The 22849-nt window shown below is 46.7% G+C and overlaps 1 protein-coding gene across 1 annotated transcript in view; it reads left to right on the plus strand.

The window, feature by feature from the left end:
• The window catches only part of pkmyt1 (protein kinase, membrane associated tyrosine/threonine 1), a 95321-nt gene extending 72744 nt beyond the window's left edge, over window positions 1–22577 (plus strand). The window contains exons 6-8 of the mRNA XM_085974629.1: window positions 10137–10402; window positions 11201–11296; window positions 21922–22577. Coding sequence (XP_085830755.1) covers window positions 10137–10402; window positions 11201–11296; window positions 21922–22108 — 549 coding nt within the window. The 3' untranslated portion in view covers window positions 22109–22577. The remainder of the gene's footprint in view (window positions 1–10136; window positions 10403–11200; window positions 11297–21921) is intronic.
• Window positions 22578–22849: the final 272 nt, after the last annotated feature.

The following is a 22849-nucleotide window of genomic DNA, read 5'->3' on the forward strand; positions in this document are numbered from 1 at the left end:
TTTTTCGCATTTTAGGAGGAAATGCATTTCTGTTTCAACCTCGCCAGCCAGACATTGATCGCATATTCTATTCTCTCTAGGCTGCCAGGATTTCTTGTATCTGCCTTTTTCAATTTCCAGTTGGTGGTCGCTTAGTCTGTACCTGGTGAGGGTCTGTCTCTGTTTTGTGTCTCTGATGGTCGTGAGGTAGTCTGCCAGTTTATATTCTCTTTTTAGGGCCCGGTAACATTCTAATCTGCTTTGGCTTTCGGTTATTTTGTTCCAATGTTCCAGGTAGGTTTCTTTGCATTTTTTAATGATTTGGTTCACTCGGATTGGTGTTTGGACGGCTGTGTTGGTCTGGGGCTGGTCAGGGTCCGGCTGAGTACTTAGTTTCAGTAGCAGCTGACTCAGGGGACTCTTTTCTGGGTTTAGCTCTTGGGTCTGAAAGGCTTTGAAATGAAGGGTGTCTGGGGAGCTAGATTTGAGGTGATTTAGGAAGTTTAGTGCTCGTTTTTGGATGTTTATTATCAGTGGGTATCTGCCTAGTTCGGCTCTGCATGCATTTGTTGGCGTTTTTCTTTGGGTGCGAAGGATGCTTCGGCAGAATTCTGCATGTAGGGCTTCTATTGTGTGTTTTTCCCATTTAGTGTAGCTTTGGTGATTTAGCGGGCCCCATACTTCACTACCGTACAGTGCAATGGGCAGGATTATGCTGTCAAATATTTTGAGCCAGATTTTGATTGGGATTTGGATGTTGTAGAATTTTCTTTTTATTGCATATAGGGCTCTTCGGGCTTTTTCTTTTAGTGCATTCACTGCTATGCTGAAGCTCCCTGATGCTGTAATAGTTAGACCAAGGTAGGTGTAGCTCATAGTGTGTCCTATAGTGGTATCACTGAGGGTAAACTGGTATTTGTTTTCCTGACATCTGGGTCTTTTCTGAAAAATCATGATGTTGGTTTTCTTTAGATTTACTGTTAGAGCCCAATTTTGGCAGTATTTGTCGAGTAGGTCTAGTTGTTGCTGTAATCCCTGTTCTGTGGGAGACAGCAGAACCAGGTCGTCCGCATAGAACAGGGACTTCACTTCTCCATCCAGGAGACGGAGACCTGGTGACTCGCTTTGCTCCAGCATGTCTGCTAATTCATTTATGTATATGTTGAACAGGGTCGGGCTCAAATTGCAGCCCTGCCGGACGCCTCTTCTCTGGGTGAAGAAATCGGTGCGTTTGTCTCCAATTTTGACCCCGCATTTGTTTTTCAGATACATTGATTTAATAAGGTCATAGACTTTGCCCCCTATTCCACACTGAAGAAGTTTATAATAGAGCCCTTCGTGCCATATAGAGTCAAAGGCTTTCTTGAAGTCGATGAAACAGGCGAATATTTTCCCATTTTTTGTTTGGTGTTTATGTTTTTCAATGAGGGTGTGAAGGGTATAGATATGGTCGGCGGTGCGGTGTTTGGGAAGAAAGCCTATTTGTTTTTTTCTGAGGATATTATGTTTGTTAAGAAAATCAAGTAATCTACTATTTAGAATACTGCAGAATAACTTCCCTAGACAACTGTTGACACAGATGCCGCGGTAGTTATTTGGGTCTGATTTGTTTCCACTTTTATATATGGGGGAGATTAGTCCTTGGCACCAGATATCGGGAAAACAGCCTGAGCGTAATATGATGTTGAATAGTTTGAGTATCGCACCCTGCATCTCCATATTGCTGAACTTTAGCATTTCATTTTTGATGTTGTCTGGGCCACAGGCTTTCTTTAGGTGGAGAGATTTTGTTTTTGTGGCCAGTTCTTTCCATGTGATTGGGGAGTCTAGAGGGTTTTGGTTGTCTTTAATTGTTGCTTCTAATGTGTGGAGTTTTTCTGTGACCTGATGTTGACTTGGGTTTGTTTTGTTTATTGGGATGTCTTTGTAGAGGTTTTCAAAATGTGTTCTCCAGATGTCGCCATCTTGGATTGGTAATGCTTGCAATTGTGTTGTACTCAGGTTATTCCACATTTCCCAGAATTGTTTTGGATTGGTGGAGTTTTCAATTTCTTCGAGTATTTTGTGGGTATAGTTTTGTGTTTTGTTCCTAATGGTGTGTTTATATCTTTTGAGGGTTTCATTGTATCTAGTACGTAGGTCCGGATTGTTTGGTTGCCGATGTTTTTGGTTTGATATTTTTCTCAGGTCTTTTCTGGCATTTTTGCATTCGTGGTCAAACCATTTCATATTTTTATTTTGTCTTTTGTGACGCTTCCTCTTCTGTTTCACGAGGTCGGCTTTTACAGCTGCCTCATGGAAGATCATATTTATATCCTCTATGGCCGTGTTTACACCATCTCTGGTGATCTCATATAGATTTTCTTTAAATTTTGAAATTTTACTTGTGAGATCAGGTGAATTTAGTGCTGTGATGAATTTATCTCCACTGTCTGGGGCCCATCTGTATGTCTGGTTTATTTTATGTAGCTTACTGGGTTCCTTTTTTGTGTCTGTAGTTTGGGCAGAAAGTTTAAGGTACACATTTATTTGGTTATGGTCTGAGAGGGGGGATTGCTGCCTGACAGTGAATGCGTTGATATCGCAGGGGTCCAGGTCAGTGATTGTATAGTCCACCACACTAGACCCAAGAGTTGAGGAGTATGTGAGTCTCCCTAGGGAGTCCCCTCTGAACCTACCATTAACTATGTACAGGCCTAAGGCTCGGCAGAGTTGCACTACCTCCCTACCGCTTTTATTTATTTCACGATCAAGGTTGTTCCGATTTGCGATGGCTGGTGTGACATCTAAAGGGGTCTGGCCAAACACATGGTTGTTTCCCTGTGGGTCTATGAAGTCAGGTTCACAACCGGTCCTTGCATTTAGGTCCCCACATATTATCACCTTTCCTTGGGCCTGGAAATGGCTGATTTCCATGTGGAGAGTATCAAATAACTCCTCTTCGAAATATGGCGAATCTATTGGAGGTATGTAGATCGCACATAAGTAAACATCTTTTTTTGCTATTCCTATATTTTTATCTAGTTTTAGCCATACGTGTGATTTCCCCTGTTTTACCGGTGAGATGTGTTTGTCCAGTTCTCCCTTATACCACACCAATATTCCCCCGGAGGTTCTGCCCTTGCGTGTTTTAGTGTTCTTTACTGAGGGCACAATGATTTCATGGTACATTGGAGGACAGTGGGTCGGCATGTCCTTTTGGCACCATGTTTCTGTTAACACAATTATATCAATGTCTTTTATAGCTTTTAGGAATTCAGGGTCTGTACTCTTCATCCCAAAAGTTGAGGAGCGGAGGCCCTGGATATTCCAGCAGCTTATGTGGAAAGAACGCATTTATATAGTTCAATAAAACGAAATATATGTCCCTCTCTCTCTCTCTCCATGTCTCTCTCTCTCTCTCTCTCCATGTCCCTCTTTCTCTCTCTCTCTCCATGTCCCTCTCTCTCTCTCTCCATGTCCCTCTCTCTCTCTCTCCATGTCCCCCTCTCTCTCTCCATGTCCCCCTCTCTCTCTCCATGTCCCTCTCTCTCTCTCTCTCCATGTCCCTCTCTCTCTCTCCATGTCCCTCTCTCTCTCTCTCCATGTCCCTCTCTCTCTCTCTCCATGTCCCTCTCTCTCGCCATATCCCCCTCTCTCTCTCTCTCCATGTCCCTCTCTCTCTCCATGTCCCTCTCTCTCTCCATGTCCCTCTCTCTCTCTATGTCCCCCTCTCTCTCTCTCCCCATGTCCCCCTCTCTCTCTTCATGTCCCTCTCTCTCTCTCCATGTCCCCCTCTCTCTCCATGTCCCCCTCTCTCTCTCTCTCTCCATGTCCCTCTCTCTTTCTCTCCATGTCCCCCTCTCTCTCTCTCCATGTCCCTCTCTCTCTCTCTCTCCATGTCCCTCTCTCTCTCTCCATGTCCCTCTCTCTCTCTCTCCATGTCTCTCTCTCTCTCCATGTCCCTCTCTCTCCATGTTCCTCTCTCTCTCTCTCCATGTCCCTCTCTCTCTCTCTCTCTCTCCATGTCCCTCTCTCTCTCCATGTCCCTCTCTCTCTCTCTCTCCATGTCCCTCTCTCTCTCTCTCCATGTCCCCCTCTCTCTCTCTCTCCATGTCCCTCTCTCTCTCCATGTCCCTCTCTCTCTCTCTCTCCATGTCCCTCTCTCTCTCCATGTCCCTCTCTCTCTCTCTCTCCATGTCCCTCTCTCTCTCCATGTCCCTCTCTCTCTCTCTCTCCATGTCCCTCTCTCTCTCCATGTCCCTCTCTCTCTCTCTCTCCATGTCCCTCTCTCCATGTCCCTCTCTCTCTCTCTCTCCATGTCCCTCTCTCTCTCTCTCTCCATGTCTCTCTCTCCATGTCCCTCTCTCTCTCTCTCTATGTCCCTCTCTCTCTCTCTCCATGTCCCTCTCTCTCTCTCTCTCCATGTCCCTCTCTCTCTCTCCATGTCCCTCTCTCTCTCCATGTCCCTCTCTCTCTCTCTCTCTCCATGTCCCTCTCTCTCTCTCTCTCCATGTCCCTCTCTCTCTCTCTCCATGTCCCTCTCTCTTTCTCCATGTCGCTCTCTCCATGTCCCTCTCTCTCTCTTTCCATGTCCCTCTCTCTCTCCCTATGTCCCTCTCTCTCTCTCCATGTCCCTCTCTCTCTCCATGTCCCTCTCTCTCTTTCCATGTCCCTCTCTCTCTCCATGTCCCTCTCTCTCTCTCTCTCCATGTCTCTCTCTCTCCACGTCCCTCTCTCTCTCTCTCTCCATGTCCCTCTCTCTCTCCATGTCCCTCTCTCTCTCCATGTCTCTCTCTCTCTCTCCATGTCTCTCTCTCTCTCTCCATGTCCCTCTCTCTCTCTCCATGTCCCCCTCTCTCTCTCCATGTCTCTCTCTCTCCATGTCCCTCTCTCTCTCTCTCTCCATGTCCCTCTCTCTCTCCATGTCTCTCTCTCTCTCTCTCTCCATGTCTCTCTCTCTCTCTCCATGTCCCTCTCTCTCTCTCTCTCCATGTCTCTCTCTCTCTCTCTCTCCATGTCTCTCTCTCTCTCTCTCTCCATGTCTCTCTCAGTTCAGTTTTTTTTTTCAGTTCAAATGCTTTATTGGCATGAAAGTTTACAGAGAACCATATTGCCAAAGCTTACATAGCAAAAAGGTACAGTTTTCCAACATTCTGTAGGTGTCAATCGATTTGACATTTGTTGGGTACATACAATATTACTTTTAAACAATATTAATTTTAAACAGTCTTTGTACTTCATTTGGTACGTTCAATATTAATTTTAAACTGTCTTAATTTTAAACAGTCCTCAGGTTGTGACATGTTGTTACATATTTGGCCCCAAGGTATGGTCTGTCTCCTTCTCCTAGGACTAATCTCAATTTTGACAGATCATCCAATTCCTTGAAATCTGGGGTTGTTTGGCTTAGCTTGTTGAATAATATGTTTCTTGATGTGTTGAATTTTTCGCATTTTAGGAGGAAATGCATTTCTGTTTCAACCTCGCCAGCCAGACATTGATCGCATATTCTATTCTCTCTAGGCTGCCAGGATTTCTTGTATCTGCCTTTTTCAATTTCCAGTTGGTGGTCGCTTAGTCTGTACCTGGTGAGGGTCTGTCTCTGTTTTGTGTCTCTGATGGTCGTGAGGTAGTCTGCCAGTTTATATTCTCTTTTTAGGGCCCGGTAACATTCTAATCTGCTTTGGCTTTCGGTTATTTTGTTCCAATGTTCCAGGTAGGTTTCTTTGCATTTTTTAATGATTTGGTTCACTCGGATTGGTGTTTGGACGGCTGTGTTGGTCTGGGGCTGGTCAGGGTCCGGCTGAGTACTTAGTTTCAGTAGCAGCTGACTCAGGGGACTCTTTTCTGGGTTTAGCTCTTGGGTCTGAAAGGCTTTGAAATGAAGGGTGTCTGGGGAGCTAGATTTGAGGTGATTTAGGAAGTTTAGTGCTCGTTTTTGGATGTTTATTATCAGTGGGTATCTGCCTAGTTCGGCTCTGCATGCATTTGTTGGCGTTTTTCTTTGGGTGCGAAGGATGCTTCGGCAGAATTCTGCATGTAGGGCTTCTATTGTGTGTTTTTCCCATTTAGTGTAGCTTTGGTGATTTAGCGGGCCCCATACTTCACTACCGTACAGTGCAATGGGCAGGATTATGCTGTCAAATATTTTGAGCCAGATTTTGATTGGGATTTGGATGTTGTAGAATTTTCTTTTTATTGCATATAGGGCTCTTCGGGCTTTTTCTTTTAGTGCATTCACTGCTATGCTGAAGCTCCCTGATGCTGTAATAGTTAGACCAAGGTAGGTGTAGCTCATAGTGTGTCCTATAGTGGTATCACTGAGGGTAAACTGGTATTTGTTTTCCTGACATCTGGGTCTTTTCTGAAAAATCATGATGTTGGTTTTCTTTAGATTTACTGTTAGAGCCCAATTTTGGCAGTATTTGTCGAGTAGGTCTAGTTGTTGCTGTAATCCCTGTTCTGTGGGAGACAGCAGAACCAGGTCGTCCGCATAGAACAGGGACTTCACTTCTCCATCCAGGAGACGGAGACCTGGTGACTCGCTTTGCTCCAGCATGTCTGCTAATTCATTTATGTATATGTTGAACAGGGTCGGGCTCAAATTGCAGCCCTGCCGGACGCCTCTTCTCTGGGTGAAGAAATCGGTGCGTTTGTCTCCAATTTTGACCCCGCATTTGTTTTTCAGATACATTGATTTAATAAGGTCATAGACTTTGCCCCCTATTCCACACTGAAGAAGTTTATAATAGAGCCCTTCGTGCCATATAGAGTCAAAGGCTTTCTTGAAGTCGATGAAACAGGCGAATATTTTCCCATTTTTTGTTTGGTGTTTATGTTTTTCAATGAGGGTGTGAAGGGTATAGATATGGTCGGCGGTGCGGTGTTTTGGAAGAAAGCCTATTTGGTTTTTTCTGAGGATATTATGTTTGTTAAGAAAATCAAGTAATCTACTATTTAGAATACTGCAGAATAACTTCCCTAGACAACTGTTGACACAGATGCCGCGGTAGTTATTTGGGTCTGATTTGTTTCCACTTTTATATATGGGGGAGATTAGTCCTTGGCACCAGATATCGGGAAAACAGCCTGAGCGTAATATGATGTTGAATAGTTTGAGTATCGCACCCTGCATCTCCATATTGCTGAACTTTAGCATTTCATTTTTGATGTTGTCTGGGCCACAGGCTTTCTTTAGGTGGAGAGATTTTGTTTTTGTGGCCAGTTCTTTCCATGTGATTGGGGAGTCTAGAGGGTTTTGGTTGTCTTTAATTGTTGCTTCTAATGTGTGGAGTTTTTCTGTGACCTGATGTTGACTTGGGTTTGTTTTGTTTATTGGGATGTCTTTGTAGAGGTTTTCAAAATGTGTTCTCCAGATGTCGCCATCTTGGATTGGTAATGCTTGCAATTGTGTTGTACTCAGGTTATTCCACATTTCCCAGAATTGTTTTGGATTGGTGGAGTTTTCAATTTCTTCGAGTATTTTGTGGGTATAGTTTTGTGTTTTGTTCCTAATGGTGTGTTTATATCTTTTGAGGGTTTCATTGTATCTAGTACGTAGGTCCGGATTGTTTGGTTGCCGATGTTTTTGGTTTGATATTTTTCTCAGGTCTTTTCTGGCATTTTTGCATTCGTGGTCAAACCATTTCATATTTTTATTTTGTCTTTTGTGACGCTTCCTCTTCTGTTTCACGAGGTCGGCTTTTACAGCTGCCTCATGGAAGATCATATTTATATCCTCTATGGCCGTGTTTACACCATCTCTGGTGATCTCATATAGATTTTCTTTAAATTTTGAAATTTTACTTGTGAGATCAGGTGAATTTAGTGCTGTGATGAATTTATCTCCACTGTCTGGGGCCCATCTGTATGTCTGGTTTATTTTATGTAGCTTACTGGGTTCCTTTTTTGTGTCTGTAGTTTGGGCAGAAAGTTTAAGGTACACATTTATTTGGTTATGGTCTGAGAGGGGGGATTGCTGCCTGACAGTGAATGCGTTGATATCGCAGGGGTCCAGGTCAGTGATTGTATAGTCCACCACACTAGACCCAAGAGTTGAGGAGTATGTGAGTCTCCCTAGGGAGTCCCCTCTGAACCTACCATTAACTATGTACAGGCCTAAGGCTCGGCAGAGTTGCACTACCTCCCTACCGCTTTTATTTATTTCACGATCAAGGTTGTTCCGATTTGCGATGGCTGGTGTGACATCTAAAGGGGTCTGGCCAAATACATGGTTGTTTCCCTGTGGGTCTATGAAGTCAGGTTCACAACCGGTCCTTGCATTTAGGTCCCCACATATTATCACCTTTCCTTGGGCCTGGAAATGGCTGATTTCCATGTGGAGAGTATCAAATAACTCCTCTTCGAAATATGGCGAATCTATTGGAGGTATGTAGATCGCACATAAGTAAACATCTTTTTTTGCTATTCCTATATTTTTATCTAGTTTTAGCCATACGTGTGATTTCCCCTGTTTTACCGGTGAGATGTGTTTGTCCAGTTCTCCCTTATACCACACCAATATTCCCCCGGAGGTTCTGCCCTTGCGTGTTTTAGTGTTCTTTACTGAGGGCACAATGATTTCATGGTACATTGGAGGACAGTGGGTCGGCACGTCCTTTTGGCACCATGTTTCTGTTAACACAATTATATCAATGTCTTTTATAGCTTTTAGGAATTCAGGGTCTGTACTCTTCATCCCAAAAGTTGAGGAGCGGAGGCCCTGGATATTCCAGCAGCTTATGTGGAAAGAACGCATTTATATAGTTCAATAAAACGAAATATATGTCCCTCTCTCTCTCTCTCCATGTCTCTCTCTCTCTCTCTCTCCATGTCCCTCTTTCTCTCTCTCTCTCCATGTCCCTCTCTCTCTCTCTCTCTCTCCATGTCCCCCTCTCTCTCTCCATGTCCCCCTCTCTCTCTCCATGTCCCTCTCTCTCTCTCTCTCCATGTCCCTCTCTCTCTCTCCATGTCCCTCTCTCTCTCTCTCCATGTCCCTCTCTCTCTCTCTCCATGTCCCTCTCTCTCGCCATATCCCCCTCTCTCTCTCTCTCCATGTCCCTCTCTCTCTCTCTCTCTCTCCATGTCCCTCTCTCTCTCTCCATGTCCCTCTCTCTCCATGTCCCTCTCTCTCTCTCTCTCTCTCCATGTCCCCCTCTCTCTCTCTCCATGTCCCTCTCTCTCTCTCCATGTCCCTCTCTCTCTCTCTCCATGTCCCTCTCTCTCTCCATGTCTCTCTCTCTCTCTCTCTCTCCATGTCCCTCTTTCTCTCTCTCTCTCCATGTCCCTCTCTCTCTCTCTCCATGTCCCTCTCTCTCTCTCTCCATGTCCCTCTCTCTCTCTCTCCATGTCCCTCTCTCTCTCTCTCCATGTCCCTCTCTCTCTCTCTCCATGTCCCTCTCTCTCTCTCTCCATGTCCCTCTCTCTCCCTCCATGTCCCTCTCTCTCTCCATGTCCCTCTCTCTCTCTCTCCATGTCCCTTTCTCTCTCTCTCCATGTCCCTCTCTCTCTCTCCATGTCCCTCTCTCTCTCTCTCCATGTCCCTCTCTCTCTCTCTCCATGTCCCTCTCTCTCCCTCCATGTCCCTCTCTCTCTCTCTCCATGTCCCTCTCTCTCTCTCTCCATGTCCCTCTCTCTCTCTCCATGTCTCTCTCTCTCTCTCTCCATGTCCCTCTCTCTCTCTCCCCATGTCCCGCTCTCTCCGGAGGAGGTGGGATTGAGGGATGTGGCGGAGTGGGATTGAGGGGTGGGGCGGAGTGGGATTGAGGGATAGGGTGGAGTGGGATTGAGGGGTGGGGCGGAGAGGGATTGAGGGATAGGGTGGAGTGGGATTGAGGGGTGGGGCGGAGAGGGATTGAGGGGTGGGGCGGAGAGGGATTGAGGGGTGGGGCGGAGAGGGATTGAGGGATATGGTGGAGTGGGATTGAGGGATGGAGCCAAGTGGGATTGAGTGAGGAGGAGGTGGGATTGATGGATGGGATGGTGTGGGACTGAGAGATGGAGTGAGGAGGAGGAGGTGGAGTTGAGGGATAGGGCGGAGTGGGTCTGAGAGATGGAGTGAGGAGGAGGTGGGGTTGAGGGATTCCTGTTCCTGTGGCTCGGTGTTGTGTCACTGGAGTGTGGAGTTGCTGCAGTGGAGATATTCCTGTACTGAGGTGTCCTCTTTCTCTCCCTAGTTCCTCCTCTCTCTGCTCTACTACCTGTGGCATGCAGTGAGCAGCCCGGTGATCCAGTTGCTGTGCCGTCGCTCCCGCACCCCTCCCACATCGCCTATCCCCTCCGGCCTCCAGGACAGCAACCTGTACAGGGACTGGGAGGACAGCAGTTTCGGCGAGGACGTCTTCGAGCTGCCCATCAAGCCCATCCCGCCTAAGATCCTCTTCCCGCCTCATTCCGAGCCCGACGAGCTGGACCCCGGGGAGCACAGCTTCCTCTCCAACAAGTACGTACAGTCCAACAGCTGGCAGCCAGCCGTGGAAACATCTGGGCTGTGGGCAACTGAACTCTGAGTGACCTGACGCTGTGTTTACTTAACCATGTTTGGAACTCGTGGCTTCACTGGGAGTGTTTGATGGGACAGTGTAGAGGGAGCTTTACTCTGTATCTAACCCGTGCTGTTCCTGCCCTGGGAGTATTTGATGGGACAGTGTAGAGGGAGCGTTACTCTGTATCTAACCCGTGCTGTACCTGCCCTGGGAGTATTTGCTGGGACAGTGTAGAGGGAGCGTTACTCTGTATCTAACCCGTGCTGTACCTGCCCTGGGAGTGTTTGCTGGGACAGTGTAGAGGGAGCGTTACTCTGTATCTAACCCGTGCTGTACCTGCCCTGGGAGTGTTTGATGGGACTAAGTAGAGGGAGCTTTACTCTGTATCTAACCTGTGCTGTACCTGCCCTGGGAGTGTTTGATGGGGCAGTGTAGAGGAAGCTTTACTCTGTATCTAACCCGTGCTGTACCTGCCCTGGGAGTGTTTGATGGGACAGTGTAGTGGGAGCTTTACTCTGTATCGAACCCGTCCTGTACCTGCCCTGGGAGTGTTTGATGGGACAGTGTAGAGGAAGCTTTACTCTGTATCTAACCCGTGCTGTACCTGCCCTGGGAGTGTTTGATGGGACAGTGTAGAGGGAGCTTTGCTCTGTATCTAACCCGTGCTGTACCTCTCCTGAGAGTCTGGTTAAAGATTCTCCAGCATGTCTGGGATTTCTTGCTGTACTCATTCCCTTTTGATTTGTCTTTGGCAGTGGTTTGCTCTCCCCCGAGAAAATCACAAGACCGTCGATAGGAAGTACATCGACTCCGCGCAACGTGTCTGTGGACGGACATTCCAGCGTCAGAAGGTGAGGCCGATCGAGGGGTTCGGGGGGTTTATATGTAGAATAACAGATACCCAGGAGTGAGTTACAGGCTGGAATCTGATCGAGGGGTTTGGGGGGTTTATATATAGGATAACAGATACTCGGGAGTGAGTTACAGGCTGGAATCTAATTGAGGGGTTCGGGGGGTTTATATACAGAATAACAGATACCCCGGGAGTGAGTTACAGGCTGGAATCTAATCGGGGGTTCGGGGGTTTATATATAGAATAACAGATACCCGGGAGTGAGTTACAGGCTGGAATCTAATCGAGGGGTTCGGGGGGGTTTATATATAGAATAACAGATACCCAGGAGTGAGTTACAGGCTGGAGTCTAATCGAGGGGTTCGGGTGGTTTATATATGGAATAACAGATAGCCTGGAGTGAGTTACAGGTTGGAATTTAATCGAGGGGTTCGGGGGGTATATATATAGGATAACAGATACCCGGGAGTGAGTTACAGGCTGGAGTCTAATCGAGGGGTTCGGAGGGTTTATATATAGAATCAATGTTACCCGGTAGTGAGCTACAGGCTGTGATCTAATTGAGGGGTTCGGGGGCGTTTATATAAAGAATAACAGAAACCTGGGAATGAGTTACAGGCTGGAATCTAATTGAAAGGTTCGGGGGTTTATATATAGAATAACAGAAACCCGGGAGTGAGTTACAGGCTGGAATCCAAACGTGGGGTTCGGGGAGTTTATATATAGAATAACAGATACCCCGGGATTGAGTTACAGAGTGGAATCTAATCGAGAGGTTCGGGGTTTTATATAGAGAATTACAGATACCCGAGAGTGAGTTACAAGCTGTGATCTAATCGAGGGTTCGGGTGGTTTATATATAGAATAACAGAAACCCGGTAGAGAGTTACAGGCTGGAATCCAATCGAGGGGTTCGGGGAGTTTATATGTAGAAAAACAGAAACCGGGGAGTGAGTTACAGGCTGGGATCTAATCGAGGGGTTCGGGGGTTTATATATAGAATAACAGATACCTGGGAGCGAGTTACAGGCTGGAATCTAATCAAGGGGTTCGGGGGGTTTATATATAGAATAACAGATACCCTGGAGTGAGTTACAGGCTGGAATCGATTCGAGGGGTTTGGGGGGTTTATATATAGAATAACAGAAACCCGGGAGTGAGTTACAGGCTGGAATCTAATCGAGGGGTTCGAGGGTTTTATATAGGGAATAACAGATACCCGGGAGTGAGTTACAGGCTGGAATCTAATCGAGGGGTTCTGGAGGTTTATATATCGAATAACAGATAACCGCGAGTGAGATACTAGCTGTGATCTAATCGAGTGTTTGGGTGGTTTATATATAGAATAACAGAATCCCGGTAGAGAGTTACAGGCTGGAATTTAATTGAGGGGTTTGGGAGGTTTATATATAGAATAACAGACATCCAGGAGTGGGTTACAGGTTGGAATCTAATCGAGGGGTTCAGGTGGTTTATATATAGAATAACAGAAACCCGGGAGTGAGTTACATGCTGGAATCTAATCGAGGGATTGTATACAGAATAATAGATACCCGGGAGTGAGTTACAGGCTGGAATCTAATCGAGGGTATCGGGGATTTATATATAGAATAACAGATACCCGGGAGTGGGTTACAGGCTGGAATCTAATCGAGGAGTTCGGGGGGTTTATATATAGAATAACAGATACTCGGGAGTGAGTTACAGGCTGTGATCTAATCGAGGGGGTTAGGTGGTTTATATATCGAATAACAGATAACCAGGAGTGAGTTACAGGCTGTGATCTAATCGAGGGGTTTGGGGTTTATATATAAAATAACAGATATCCGGGCGTGAGTTACAGGCTGGAATCTAATCGAGGGGTTCGGTGGGATTATATACAGAATAACAGATACCCGGGAGTGAGTTACAGACTGGAATCTAATCGAGAGGTTTGGGGGGTTTATATACAGAATAACAGATACCCGGGAGTGAGTTACAGACTGGAATCTAATCGAGAGGTTTGGTGGGATTATATACAGAATAACAGATACCCGGGAGTGAGTTACAGACTGGAATCTAATCGAGAGGTTTGGTGGGATTATATACAGAATAACAGATACCCGGGAGTGAGTTACAGACTGGAATCTAATCGAGAGGTTTGGGGGGTTTATATACAGAATAACAGATACCCGGGAGCGAGTTACAGACTGGAATCTAATCGAGAGGTTCGGGGGGTTTATATATAGAATAACAGATACCCGGGAGTGAGTTACAGGCTGTGATCTTATCGAGGGGTTCGGGGGTTCATATATAGAATAATAGAAACCCCGGGGGTGTGTTACAGGCTGTGTTCTAATCGAGGGGTTTGGGGGTGTTATATATATATATATATAGAATAACAGATACCCGGGAGTGGGTTACAGGCTGGAATCTAATCGAGGGGTTCGGGGAAGGTTATATATAGAATAACAGAAACCCCGGGAGTGAGTTACAGGCTGGAATCTAATTAAGGGGTTCGGGGGGTTTATAAATAGAGTAACAGAAACCCCGGGAGTGAGTTACAGGCTGGAATCTAATCGTGGGGTTCATATATCGAATAACAGATACCCAGGAGTGAGTTACAGGCTGTAATCCAATCGAGTGTTAGGGGGGTTTATATATAGAATAGCAGGTACCTGGGAGCGAGTTACAGACTGGAATCTAATCGAGGGGTTCAAGCTGTTTATATATAGAATAACAGATACCCAGGAGTGAGTTACAGGCTGGAATCTAATCGAGAAGTTCGGGGGGTTTATATATAGAATAACAGAAACCCGGGAGCGAGTTACAGATTGGAATCTAATCGAGGGGTTCGGGTGGTTTATATATAGATTAACAGATACCCGGGAGTGATTTACAGGCTGGTATCTAATCGAGGGGTTCGGGTGGTTTATATATAGAATAACAGATACCTGGGAGTGAGTTTCAGGCTGGAATCTAATCGAGGGGTTCGGGGGGATTATATACAGAATAACAGATACCCGGGAGTGAGTTACAGACTGGAATCTAATCGAGAGGTTATATATAGAATAACAGATACCTGGGAGTGAGTTACAGGCTGGAATCTAATCGAGGGGTTCGGTTGGATTATATACAGAATATAAAAGATACCCGGGAGCGAGTTACAGACAGGAATCTAATCGAGAGGTTCGGGGGGTTTATATATAGAATAACAGATACCCAGGAGTGAGTTACAGGCTCTGATCCTATCATAAGAACATAAGAAATAGGAGCAGGAGTAGGCCAATCGGCCCCTCGAGCCTGCTCCATCATTCAATAAGATCATGGCTGATCTGATCCTAACCTCAAATCTTCTATCACTCTCCATCCCACCCGAACCCATGTGATCTCCCAGGAGAGGCGAGAAACCAGATAAAAAACCCAATGGCCAATTTGGGAGAAAAAATCTGGGAAATTCCTCTCCGACCCATCTAGGCGATCGAAACTCTTCCAGGAGATCACTCTGTCCCTATATTTTCTACAGTACTTACCTTCTGTAAAGGCGAGCTCCACCCCAGCCAGGAACAGGAATAAAACCATCTCCTGAAATCTAACACAGAATTAGAACACAGTAGAAGCAGAACCAGGCTACCTGGGCCCACTCCACTACCCACAGGGCCATGACCATTCCGAACCTAGACTCATGTCCAATTTCCTGCCCGCTCCCCGTAACCCTTAATTCCCTTTACTTCTAGGAAACTATCTATTTCTGTTTTAAATTTATTTAATGATGTAGCTTCCACAGCTTTCTGGGGCAGCAAATTCCACAAACCTACCACCCTCTGAGTGAAGAAGTTTCTCCTCATCTCAGTTTTGAAAGAGCAGCCCCTTATTTTAAGATTATGCCCCCTAGTTCTAGTTTCACCCATCATCGGGAACATCCTCACCGCATCCACCCGATCCAACCCCTTCACAATCTTATATGTTTCAATAAGATCGCCTCTCATTCTTTTGAACTCCAATGAGTAGAGTCCCAATCTACTCAACCTCTCCTCATATGACCACCCCCTCATTCCCGGGATTAACCAAGTGAACCTTCTTTGTACTGACTCGAGAGCAAGTATGTCTTTTCTTAAGTATGGACACCAAAACTGTGTGCAGTATTCCAGGTGCGGTCTCACCAATACCTTGTATAACTGCAGCAATACCACCCTGTTTTTATATTCTATCCCCCTAGCAATAAAAGCCAACATTCCATTGGCCTTCTTGATCACTTGCTGCACCTGCATACTAACTTTGAGTTTCGTGCACCAGGACCCCCAGAACCCTTTGTACTACAGTACTTTCCAGTTTCTTGCCATTAAGATAATAACTTGCTCTATGATTTTTCCTGCCAAAGTGCATAACCTCACACTTTCCAGTATTGTATTCCATCTGCCAAATCTCTGCCCACTTACTTAGCCTGTCTATGTCACTTTGCAGGTTTTTTATGTCCTCCTCACTCACTACTTTCCCTCCCATCTTTGTATCATCTGCAAACTTTGATATGTTACACTCGGTCCCCTCCTCCAAATCGTTAATATAGATTGTAACGAGTTGGGGACCCAGCACTGACCCCTGCGGAACACCACTAGTTACTGATTGCCAGTCTGAGAATGAACCATTTATCCCAACTCTCTGCTTTCTGTTAGAGAGCCAATTCTCCACCCACGCCAGAATATTACCCCCAATCCCGTGATTTTTTATCTTGAGCAATAATCTTTTGTGTGGCACCTTGTCAAATGCCTTTTGGAAGTCTAAATACACTACGTCCACTGGTTCTCCTTTATCCACCCTGTATGTTACTTCCTCAAAGAACTCAAGCAAATTTGTCAAACATGACTTCCCCTTCATGAAACCATGCTGAGTTTGTCCTATTAAATTATGTTTATCCAAATGTCCCGTTACTGTCTCCTTAATAATGGACTCTAACATTTTACCAACCACAGATGTTAGGCTAACAGGTCTATAGTTTCCAGCCTTCTGCCTACTACCCTTTTTAAATAAGGGTGTTACATTAGCAGTTTTCCAATCTGCCGGGACCTTTGCTGAGTCCAGGGAGTTTTGGAAAATTATTACCAATGCATCCACAATCCCTACCGCCACTTCCCTCAAGACCCTAGGATGTAAGCCATCGGGTCCAGGGGATTTATCCGGCTTAAGTCCCATTATTTTACCAAGTACCACTTCCTTAGTGATTTTAATCGTATTTAGCTCCTCTCCCCCTAGAGCCCCCTGTTTGTCCAGTGTTGGGATATTCTTAGTGTCCTCTACCGTAAAGACTGATACAAAATATTTGTTCAGCGTTATTGCCATCTCCATGTTTCCCACCATTAATTTCCCAGTCTCATCCTCTAAGGGACCAACATTTACTTTAGCCACCCTTTTTCTTTTTATATAACTATAGAAACTTTTGCTATCCGTTTTTATATTTTTTGCTGATTTACTTTCATAATCTATCTTCCCTTTCTTAATCAATCTTTTAGTTATTTTTTGCTGTCTTTTAAAGACTTCCCAATCTTCTATCTTCCCACTAGATTTGGCTACCTTATATGCCCTTGTTTTTAGTCGGATACTATCCTTAATTACTTTACTTAGCCACGGATGGCTATCTTTTCTTTTACACCCTTTTTACCTCGGTGGAATATATATTTTTTGGAAGTTGTAAAATAACTCCTTAAATGTACACCACTGATCATGTACCATCTTACCCTTTAATCTATTTTCCCAGTCCACTCTACTCAATTCCGCTCTCATACCTTCATGTCTCCTTTATTCAAGCTCAGCACGCTTGTTTGAGATCCAACCTTCTCACCCTCTGCTTGAATATGGAATTCAACCATGTTATGGTCACTCATTCCAAGGGGATCCTTTACTAGGACATTTTTAATTAATCCTGTCTCGTTACACAGGACCAAATCTAAGGTTGCTTGCCCCCTGGTCAGTTCAGTTACATACTGCTCAAGAAACCCATCCCTAATACACTCAATGAACTCATCCTCAAGGCTGCTCTGCCCAGTTTGATTTGTCCAGTTAATATAGTTAAAATCCCCCATAATTATAGCTGTTCCCTTATTACAAGCCTCAACTATTTCCTGATTAATACTCCGTCCAACAGAGTTGCAACTGTTCGGAGGCCTATACACTACGCCCACTAGTGTTTTTTCCCCCTTATTATTCCTTATCTCTACCCAAACTGTTTCACTATCCTGCTCCTTTGACCCAATATCATTTTTCTGTATTATAGTGATTCCTTCCTTTATTAACTTAGCCACCCCACCTCCCCTCCCTTCCTGCCTGTCCTTCCTGATTGTTAAATAACCTGGTATGTTTAATTCCCAGTCATGGTCACCCTGCAGCCATGTTTCTGTAATGGCCACAAGATCGTACCCATATGTAGTTATTTGTGCCGTTAACTCATTCATTTTAGAAACATATAGAAACATAGAAGCAGGAGTAGGCCATTCGGCCCTTCGAGCCTGCTCCGCCATTCAACGAGATCATGGCTGATCATCCAAACCCTAGCACCCGGTCCCTACACCGACAGCCATCCCACACAAGCCCTATCCCCGTAACCCCACGTATTTAATCCCCCCTAACAGTAAGGGCCAATTTTTTATCATGGCCAATCAACCTAACCCGCACATCTTTGGACTGTGGGAGGAAACCTACGTGCATTCAGATAAAGAACTTTCAAATATGTTTTGTGACACTTAGTTCCTGTTTTTTCCCCTTTTACTACTTTACCTTTTACTCCATACCTTCTGTTCCTTCCTGACACGTTTTGTTTTTTAATTTCCCCACTGCTACCTAAGTCTATGACGTTCTCCGTTGTCATTTCTGTTATTTGCTCTCTAGAAACCTCGAGGGGTTCGGGGGTTTATATATACAATAACAGAAACCCCGGGAGTGTGTTACAGGCTGTGATCTAATCGAGGGGTTTGGGGGGGGGGGTGATGTATATAAAATAACAGATACCCAGGAGTGAGTTACAACTGGTATCTAATCGAGGGGTTCGGGTGGTTTATATATAGAATAACATATCCGGGAGTGAGTTACAGGCTGGAATCTAATTGAGGGGTTCGGTGGGATTAAATACAGAATAACATACCCGGGAGTGAATTACAATTTGGAATCTAATTGAGGGGTTCGGAGGTTTATATATAGAATAACAGATACCCGGGAGTGAGTTACAGGCTGGAATCTAATCGAGGGGTTCGGTGTGTTTATATATAGAATAACAGATACCCGGGAGTGAGTTACAGGCTGGAATCTAATAGGGGGGTTCGCGGGGTTTATATATAGAAATAACATACCTGGGAGTGAGTTACAGGCTGGAATCTAATCGAGGGGTTCGGTGGGATTATATACAGAATAACATACCCGGGAGTGAATTACAATTTGGAATCTAATCGAGGGGTTCGGGTTGTTTATGTATAGAATAACAGATACCCGGGAGTGAGTTACAAGCTGGAATCTAATCGAGCGGTTCGGGGGATTTATATATAGAATAACAAATACCCGGGAGTGAGTTACAGGCTGGCATCTAATCGAGGGGTCCTGGGGGTTTATATATATAATATCTGATACCCTAGAGTGAGTCACAGGCTGGAACCGCAGGAGATCCAGCAGCTAGTCGACAACCACGACGTGCGTGGATTCTTTAGCACAGTCAAGACCACCTACGGCCCAAGCACCCAAGGTCCTACCTCACTGCAGGCCAAGAACGGAGAGGTACTCATCAAGGACAGAGATGCCATCAGTGCCTGCTGGAAGGAGCACTTCTAAGATCTCCATAACTGAGACTCTGTCTTTGACGCAAGTGTCCTCAACTCCATCCCGCAGCATGCTACCCGCCACCACCTCAACACAACCCCAGCCCGGCTGTTGAAAAGGCCGTCCGACAACTGAAGAACAACAAGGCCTCAGGAGCAGATGGAATCCCTGCCGAGGCACTAAAGCATGGTGGAGAAGCACTATTGGCGCGAATACATGAACTCATTTCTCTTATTTGGAAGGAGGAGAGCGTGCCAGGGGATCTCCGAGATGCCGTAATTGTCACCATCTTCAAGAAAGGTGCCGAGTTCAATTGCGATAATTACAGAGGAGTTTCCCTGCTGTCTGCCACAGGGAAAGTCATCGCAAGAATCCTCCTCAACCAACTTCTCCCAGTGGCTGAAGAGCTCCTCCGAGAGTCGCAATGCGGATTCCGCCAACTAATGGACATGATGTTCACCGCGCGTCAATTACAAGAGAAATGCAGGGAACAGCACCAACCGCTGTACATGGCCTTCTTTGACCTCACAAAGGCCTTCGACACTGTCAACCGTGAGGGATTATGGAGTGTCCTCCTCAAATTCGGCTGCCCTCAAAAGTTTGTCACCAGCCTCCGCCTGCTTCACGACGACATGCAAGTCGTGATCCTGACCAACGGTTCCACCACAGACCCAATTCACGTACGGACCGGGGTCAAGCAAGGCTGTGTCATCGCACCAACGCTCTTCTCGATCTTCCTGGCTGCAATGCTCCATCTCGCCCTCAGTAAGCTCCCCGCTGGAGTGGAGCTAATTTACAGAACAAACGGGAAACTGTTCAACCTCCGTCGCCTCCAGTCCTGATCCAAGGTCGTCCCATCCTCTGTCATTGAATTGCAGTATGCAGACGACACGTCTGCACACACTCGGAGGTCGAACTCCAAACCACCGTCAACACCTTCACCGAAGCGTACGAGAGCATGGGCCTTACACTAAACATCCGTAAGACAAAGGTCCTCTACCAACCTGCCCCCGCCACACAGTACTGCCCCCCGATTATCAAAATCCATGACGAGGAGGCCTTGGACAACGTGGACCACTTTCCATACCTTGGGAGTCTGCTGTCAACAAGGGCAGACATCGATGACGAAGTCCAAAAACACCTTCAGTGTGCGCCAGTGCAGCCTTCGGTCGCCTGAGGAAGAGTGTTTGAAGACCAGGACCTCAAACCTGGCACCAAGCTCATGGTCTACAGAGCAGCAGTGATACCCGCCCTGCTGTATGCTTCAGAGACATGGACCATGTACAGCAGGCACCTCAAAGCACTGGAGAGGTACCACCAACGCTGCCTCCGCAAATCCATTGACAGGATAGGTGCACCAACGTCGGTGTTCTCGCTCAGGCCAACATCCCCAGCATTGAAGCTTTAACCACGCTCGATCAGCTCCGATGGACGGGCCACATCGTCCGCATGCCTGATACGAGACTCCAAAAACAAGCGCTCTACTCGGAGCTCTGACACGGCAAGAGAGCCCCAGGTGGGCAGAGGAAACGCTTCAAGGACACCCTCAAAGCCTCCTTGAAAAGGTGTAACATTCCCACCGACACCTGGGAATCCCTGGCCCAAGACCGCACAAAGTGGAGGAGAAGCATCCGGGAAGGCGCCGAACACCTCGAGTCTCTTCGCCGGGAGCAAGCGGAAGCCAAGCGCAGGTAGCACAAGGAGCACACGTCAACCCAAGCACCCCACCCACCCGCCCCTTCAACCACCGTCTGCCCCACCTGTGACAGAGACTGTAGGCCCCACATTGGACTCATCAGTCACCTGAGAACTCATCTTTAATGTGGAAGCAAGTCATCCTCGGTTCAGAGGGACTGCCTAAGAAGAAGAAGGAACCTAATTTAGGGGTTCTGGGTGGTTTATATATAGAATAACAGATACCCGGGAGTGAGTTACAGGCTGGAATCTAATCGAGGGGTTCGGGGGGGTTTATATAGAATAACAGAAACCCGGGAGTGAGTTACAGGCTGGAATCTAATCGAGGGGTTCGGGGGTTTACATATAGAATAACAGAAACCCGGGAGTGAGTTACAGGCTGGAATCTAATCGAGGGGTTCGGGGGTTTACATATAGAATAACAGATACCCGGGAGTGAGTTACAGGCTGGAATCTAATCGAGGGGTCAGGGTTTATATATAGAATAACAGATACCCGGGAGTGAGTTACAGGCTGGAATCTAATCGAGGGGTTCGGGGGTTTATATATAGAATAACAGAAACCCGGGAGTGAGTTACAGACTGGAATCTAATCGAGGGGTTCGGGGGTTTATATATAGAATAACAGAAACCCGGGAGTGAGTTACAGGCTGGAATCTAATCGAGGGGTTCGGGGGTTTATATATAGAATAACAGAAACCCGGGAGTGAGTTACAGGCTGGAATCTAATCGAGGGGTTCGGGGGTTTATATATAGAATAACAGAAACCCGGGAGTGAGTTACAGGCTGGAATCTAATCGAGGGGTTTGGGTGGTTTATATATAGAATAACAGAAACCCGGGAGTGAGTTACAGACTGGAATCTAATCGAGGGGTTCGGGGGTTTATATATAGAATAACAGAAACCCGGGAGTGAGTTACAGGCTGGAATCTAATCGAGGGGTTCGGGGGTTTATATATAGAATAACAGAAACCCGGGAGTGAGTTACAGGCTGGAATCTAATCGAGGGGTTCGGGGGTTTACATATAGAATAACAGGTACCCGGGAGTGAGTTACAGGCGGGAATCTAATCGAGGGGTTCGGGTATTCATGGAATGGGGATGTTTGGAACTGGATTGTGATAGTGATTCCTCGTTTCTGGACCCTTCTGCAGATCCTTTCACCGGGCCAGCCCGAACCTCAGCCACATCAGCCAGGACTCTCCCTGCGGCCGCCTCTCGCCCGGTGCGAGCGCCCCCCACTTCCTGATCTTTGAGGAGGACAGCCTGCCGCTGACCAGGACGGCCTTCGAGCCCCGGAACCTGCTCAGCTTGTTTGACGAGTCAATAGACTGTAACTGAATGCCTGCCCTTTCTGTCGTGCTTCATCCTGGGCGGGGCGGGGGATTGAGAGGACGGGTGCCACGGTGGCCCTGTTCAGCCACTGCGATGCACAAAGCTGGCGAGTTCGCTGCCGTTTTGCCCTCACTCCTCTCCCCAGTTCCCGAGGATTGACTTCCTTGTTCGGGGCTGTGTGCGCGTGTGTAAATATGGGTTGATTTGCCAATGGCTTTTGTGGGTGGCAGGGGACGGAGGTATAAAAGTACAAGGGTTGGGACTTACCAGTGGTGTTGACTTCACGCTGTATGTTATTCCGAGGTTGCTAGGTGGGTGGGCTGAAAGAGAAAGTCCGATGGACCCGTGAAAATGCCCCAGCAACCGTGTGTCGAAGGGTGGTGGGTTGGCAGGGGAAGAGAGGAGACGCCGCTCCCTCGTGCTGACCCATCACCTCCAGGAGAGGGAGGGGGCAAGTGGCACAAACCATTCTGAGGGCGGGGGCTGGGCATTCTGAAAGTGGGGGCGGCTCCTACCATTCTGAAAAATGGTGGGGGGGGGGGATGCATTGGCTCATACCATTCCGAAGGTTGTTGGGGGGTGACACCTACCATTCTGGGGGGGGATTGGCTCATACCATTCTGAAGGTTGTTGGGGGGTGACACCTACCATTCTGGGGGGGGGGGGGTGTGGGGTGGCTCATACCATTCTGAAGGTTGGGGGGGGGGGGGGCACCTACTATTCCGAAATTGGATGGGGGGTGTCCGC

The sequence above is a fragment of the Somniosus microcephalus genome, unplaced genomic scaffold, assembly GCF_052327205.1.
Source record: "Somniosus microcephalus isolate GS21.2 unplaced genomic scaffold, FLI_Smic_1.0 unresolved_chr1, whole genome shotgun sequence".
Lineage (NCBI taxonomy): Eukaryota > Metazoa > Chordata > Chondrichthyes > Squaliformes > Somniosidae > Somniosus > Somniosus microcephalus.